The sequence below is a fragment of the Oryza glaberrima genome, chromosome 2 (genome assembly GCF_000147395.1).
Source record: "Oryza glaberrima chromosome 2, OglaRS2, whole genome shotgun sequence".
Lineage (NCBI taxonomy): Eukaryota > Viridiplantae > Streptophyta > Magnoliopsida > Poales > Poaceae > Oryza > Oryza glaberrima.
Window position 1 is genome coordinate 33,321,063 of NC_068327.1, and position 6,000 is coordinate 33,327,062.

At 43.2% G+C, this 6,000-nt stretch overlaps 1 protein-coding gene across 1 annotated transcript; it reads left to right on the forward strand.

Moving 5' to 3' along the window:
• Positions 1–1,175: 1,175 nt before the first annotated feature.
• LOC127761537 (protein CUP-SHAPED COTYLEDON 1-like) lies at positions 1,176–4,820 on the forward strand. Its single transcript, XM_052285845.1, has 3 exons — positions 1,176–2,142; positions 3,234–3,520; positions 3,904–4,820. The coding sequence occupies exons 1-3, from the start codon at positions 1,932–1,934 to the stop codon at positions 4,411–4,413; spliced, it is 1,008 nt and encodes a 335-aa protein (XP_052141805.1). The 5' UTR covers positions 1,176–1,931; the 3' UTR covers positions 4,414–4,820.
• Positions 4,821–6,000: the final 1,180 nt, after the last annotated feature.

Here is a 6,000-nt window from a genome sequence, read left to right on the forward strand (position 1 = left end):
CGGTGCAAATGAGATTTTTTTTTTGAGGGGCTAAGTGCTCCGCTGAAATAGTTTGAAGGGGTTTTAGAAAGAAAGAAATAATTTGAGGGGGTAGTCCAGCGAAATGGTTTTCATTACTTAATATGTGATTGTATTCGTCTTGATCTCTCGATTTTACTATTATAACAACTCCGAATTCTGAAATTAATAATTATCAAGTTGTAACTGATGTGGTCTCTTATGTTAGTTTGAACCATTTTATTTAGCCATACAACTACATAGGCGGTTCGCAAGTTGTATGTGGATGTAGACTACCTTGTTAATCGTGCCGTTAATTTCTCTTTTCAATTACACGGAAGACGACACGCACACACAGGTTTAATACCTAGACTTGTTATCCATGATATTTCTTTGATCAACATGCTCGATAACTTCTCTGAATGTACAGTATACGCAAGCTAGCAAGTGTAGGCGGATTGATATATTCAGGGGCGCTGATCCTTGTTTTATCCTCCGTCTCGATATTTTTGTTGGCTTGCATTGTGCATAATTAATCACCGTCCTATACAGTACACTGTGTACCCATGTATGTACCTGCACTGTACAAACACAGTACACACACATAGATGCACTTACTTGTAAGCAAATTTAACAAGCTTAGAGCATAGACAGACAGAGAGACATGTAGAGATGCATACTAGAGGCCGGGATCGAGGAGGAGATGCTGTACGTAGGACGGATCAATAATTAAGCCTAGCTAAGCTGTGTCATATACGTATGTCCTCATCTTTTCGCTTATACTTGTCAGTCAAAATTTAAATTTTTAATCTTAAATTTGGATATGATTTTGAGGTTTTTTTTATCAAAGTTTATTTTTTAGCCTTTAATTTTTTATCGCTAAAAATATTATAAAAATTTTATTTAAAAATTATTTTTCATTTACAAATATACCGTTTCACTTGTTCCACGAATAACCGAAACAATGGCTCCCCGATCTTGCACGCGGTTGAATTGATATGCACACAAACACAATGATAATGGGCAGCTAGAGATCGATCGAGCTCGCGTTTTTTCCCCAAATGCGTCTCTATTGATAGTGCCATGTATGTTGCCGTTGTCGCTGCACTTGGGGGATATGTACATATCGATCGTCCATCATCAAGTGGGCCGGCCGTGGCGATGATCTTTCTTGCGACCCTGGATCTCCTCCTCTCTCTCTCTCTGTCCTTCTTCTTCCTCGATTCCTCTTCCTCCCCAACCCCACCTGCCCTCCTCCTCCTCCTCTCTCCAGAGAGAGAGAGAGAGAGAGAGAGAGAGAGAGAGAGGTCGTCAGTGAATGCGACGTCGTCCGCGCACGCGTCCTCTCCCGCGTCCTCCGCCTCCTCCCGCGCGCTGCGTACGTGACAGCGCCATCTCCTGCTTGCAGCAGCTAGCAAGCAGCAGGCGCAACAGTATTACTGCAGATAGAGCTCTCGACCGATTGATCGATTGCTCACTGCCATATACATGATACTTACATACCGACGTACTACACACAGAGATAGAGATCGGAGCTATAGCTATTGCTATTGCTAGCCATAGTATAGTAGTACCCTTTGCTCCTGCTGCTGCTTTGTTGCTTGCTTCCCTACACTTCTCTCTCTCAGCTGCTAGCTGCGCATATAATTATTCCCTCGCCAAGCTATATATATTTGCTTCCTGCCTTCTTCCCGAGCTCACACAATCGCCAACCTATACAGATATATGTGCTAGCTACTTCCAAGTTCCTACCCATCAATTTCTCTCCTCCTCCTCTTCTTCTTCTCTGCATCAATCTGCAGCTTAATTCTTAGCTATGTACATATAGCTAGCTACCACTTCCAAAATACTCCACAGAGATCAATCACATATAGATATAGCTAGATTGCTATAGACAGAGAGATCATCAAAGAAATTTAGCAGGTGATAGCCACATGGGGTTGAGGGACATCGAGCTGACGCTGCCTCCGGGGTTCCGGTTCTACCCGAGCGACGAGGAGCTTGTCTGCCACTACCTTCATAACAAGGTGGTGAACCAGCATCGCTTCGCCGGAGTTGGAGGAGGAGCCGCCGCCGCCGCCGCCGCCGCCGGCGGCACCATGGTCGAGGTGGACCTCCACACCCACGAGCCGTGGGAGCTACCAGGTAATCACTTACTCAATCAAAATTAATTAATTAATTAATTAATTAATTACTACTCCTTTTTCCTCTCCCACAAGCGACCCTCCCACTAGCCGCTTAGAGAGTCAACTACTAGCTCCAAATCATTTATAGCTAATGTAATAGTTAATTCATACAATAGTTGTTTACTATACTATTAATATCTTGTCCTACCTGTCATACACATATTACGTCTTAGAGTCCGTGCTACAGCTGGCTACATACCTATAGCCCGCTGCTTTTCTCTCTTTTCCTTTATCTTTTTAAAATATATTTATAGCTGGCTTATAGCTTGCTATTGTACGTACCTGCTCTTAGCCACGCGCCCTCTCTCTCCCCTCTGCTGCATGATTATGGTTAATTAAATCGTAGATGGTTCCTCCGTTTCCATGGAATGATTAATTACGCACGCAACCACGCTTTATTGGCTCCAATTAGGATTGTCGTTATTCTTCCCCCTTGTTAATTAACCAACAAGGCACGGGTCGATCCATCACGTATATCTCTGTGCGCGTATGTGCAACAGTGTTATATATTGCTTCTGGTGCAAGCATACATATACCTATATCTATAATTTATTTCTTTATGACTGCAAGTGGGCTATCTAAGCTCTAGCTATAGCTTGTTCTCTTTGTCTCTTACGATTACGATCAAATTTCCCATCAATTTTTATACATGTTTAAAATTTAACTTATTTCATTCCATATCAACATTTTCTTCAGGACATACTACTATATGTGTGCATAAACTCTCCTTAATTTCCCCGCGCGCCGGCCCATCCTATTCTCAAAAAAAAAAAAAAACTGAGAACAATAAAAATATACATAATATTGAAAAAGATTAAATTAACCGGTTTGTTTAATTTCCCTCAATCAAATCGATCTGCTTTCCAAAATTTCTGAATAATTAACGGTATTTCTTTACAAAACTGCAGGAACAAGTTTAATCAGAATCATATCGAACAATTAATCAAGTAGCTAGTATTATACCACATACTGAATATATTACGGTTGATCTCAGATTAGTCTAGATTAATCGAGTTGTGATGTGAAAAATTAATTATGGTGTGCATGCAGATGTGGCGAAGCTGAGCACGAACGAGTGGTACTTCTTCAGCTTCCGCGACCGCAAGTACGCGACGGGGCTCCGCACGAACCGCGCCACCAAGTCCGGCTACTGGAAGGCCACCGGCAAGGACCGCGTCATCCACAACCCCAAGCTGCACGCCGCCGCCCACCGCCGCGCCTCCATCGTCGGCATGCGCAAGACCCTTGTCTTCTACCGCGGCCGCGCCCCCAACGGCGTCAAAACCAACTGGGTCATGCACGAATTTCGCATGGAAAACCCTCACACCCCTCCCAAGGTTAGTCCTCACAATCCAACTAATTTCTCGAATAATTTCCTTACTCCTTTCATCCTCAAATAAATAAAATCCAGCACGGGTTATGGTATGACCTGTTTAGTCAAACTGTTTTAAACTGTTTTAAGTTTAACCAAGTTTGTAGAAAAAATAATAATATTTTTAACCCATGATAAATTTATTAAGAAAATTAATTCAATTATTGATTTGATAAACTAATTTAGTATCATAAATATTACTATATTTATCTATAAAATTAGTCAAACTTGAAATAGTTTGACTTTAACTAGAGTTAAAATGTGTTATAACCTGAAGGAGTATAGTAGTAACTTTTGGTTAATCAAGAGCTTGAGTTTGTGTGTTTAATTTTGCATATGTGCATGCAGGAGGATTGGGTGTTGTGCAGAGTGTTCTACAAGAAGAAGGCGGAGACGGAGACGGAGTCGTCGTACAGCATGGAGAACGAGCAGGAGGCGGTGATCGCCATGGCACGGAGCGCCGCGGCCATCAAGGCGGGTGGATGCTACTCCAACTCCTCCTCGTCTCACGACCCGGCCGCCGCCGGCCATCACTCGCCCCCGCCGTTCCCGGCGTCGCTCGCCGCCTGCAGCAGCAGCCACCACTACAGCAGCCACCCACCGCCGCCTCCCGATCACCACCACCACCACCACATGCCCGTCACCGGCGGCGGCGGCGGCTCCCTCAACGAGTTCATCCCCACCACCAGCATGGCGCTGTACAGCAGCATCTTCGACTTCAGCCAGCATCTCGACGGCGGCGCCGTGGCGGCGTCGGCGTCGGCGGCGGGATCGAGGGTCGACGGCGGCGAGCAGTGCGGTCTGATGGAGCTAGGGCTCGAGGAGCACTACAATTACAACGGCCTGATGCCGATGTGACGATCCACCATAGGTGTCGGTGCTGCTAGTGCTAGCTTAGCTAGCTTACACACACTCCCAGCTGCTAGCTAGCTGCAGTTCTGCAGCGCAGCTAGCTAGCGTTTATTATTAATAACCTCTTTTCACCTCGATTGTTTGATCTGATTTGTTTCGTGGTGATCGATCCATCGATCAGCTTGTGCAGATTACGTTGATTGTGCATGCAAACATGCGCACCTGTGTATAGGGTATAGTGGTACGTCGTATAGCGCTGTTGCATTGTTTGGAGGTAAATTATATATCTTAGCCTTTAATTTGATTGAGATTGCCGTAGTAGCAGACGTCGTCATGCATGTGTACATATAATGTATGAATGATCAGTTTCTGTTGATGGGTGGATATATTAATGGAGTACTTAATTTGGAACCCTTTTTCTAGTCCTTTGCTGTATCTTTCAGTCTGTATCAGTGTGGAAGCTTCAAACTTAACTAACTGATCCATACAAATTAACAGCTGCAGGTAGTTAATATTAGCTACCTGGTTTTAGTTAATTATATATCCTAGTACATAAGAGAGCTAGTTTTAGTTCATTGCTGTATCTGTGTGGAATTTTCAAACTTAACCACACAAATTAACAGAGGAACTTAACCATCCTACATAAGAGAGCCAGCTAGTTTTATACACGTAATTGTAGAATCATCAACAAATTGCCCGAACATACTGCTGTAAATATGCAGTGGCCATTAATATAGGATCTAACCCACAATTGACTGACAACCCCAGCAAGGTAATTAAACACTGTTAGGAAGGAGTTGAGAGGAGGGAAAAATGGAAGATTGAGAAGATACACAAAACAAAATGAACCATATTAGCATATAATTAATTAAATAGTTAATTATTTTAATTTTAAAAATGGATTAATATGATTTTTAAAGCAACATTTCTATTGAAAGTTTTTAAGAACAACGCATCATTTATTAGTTCGGAAAAGAAAATGTATGAGGTAAATCTTCTCCTCTCAATATCATGTGAACAAACACAACCTATTCGTTACTTCAACCGGCTTATATGCCAACACTCACCTCTACGCGAGGTTCCCTCAAACCTCAAGCCTGAAATAGAAATGGGCTACAATTATTGATTTAATTGCGCATCTGACATGATTTGAACTTCAGATTTTCGGTCTCGCTAACATACTGAGTTACGTACACCAATAATTCAATTTAAAAGCCTAAGCTGATAAAGAAAATAAACAACAATCATCGAACGAGCAACAGTATGCAAGCTGCTAAGTCAGGAGAATCATATCAGTCTTGCTGCTGCATGCATGGCATTGGCATGCATGTGGTGGGTGCAGGCTGCCTCTTGTATGTCACACAACAGTAGTACTGAACGAAGCACACACAACGACCCAAGCCGGCCATTGTCGTCTTGGTTCGTTTGTTCTCTTTCTCGTTAATTTCTGTGATATGATCTGATGTCTTGTCCTCCATCGGCGCCGGGGCCCCTCTCTCGCAACGTCCATCCATCACCACGCTTTCTGAATGCTTGTTTTGGCAGTTAGCTAAGCTAAGGGCACAGGGATCTCATCATCCATCAGATGCTGCC

What these genes read in the sequence shown, in the direction of transcription:
- LOC127761537 (XM_052285845.1), top strand. Translation starts at nt 1,932, where the DNA reads ATGGGGTTGAGGGACATCGAGCTGACGCTGCCTCCGGGGTTCCGGTTC. An exon ending in CGAGCCGTGGGAGCTACCAG is followed by an intron (nt 2,143 to 3,233) that starts GTAATCACTTAC and finishes GTGTGCATGCAG; the next exon opens with ATGTGGCGAAGCTGAGCACG. An exon ending in ACCCTCACACCCCTCCCAAG is followed by an intron (nt 3,521 to 3,903) that starts GTTAGTCCTCAC and finishes ATGTGCATGCAG; the next exon opens with GAGGATTGGGTGTTGTGCAG.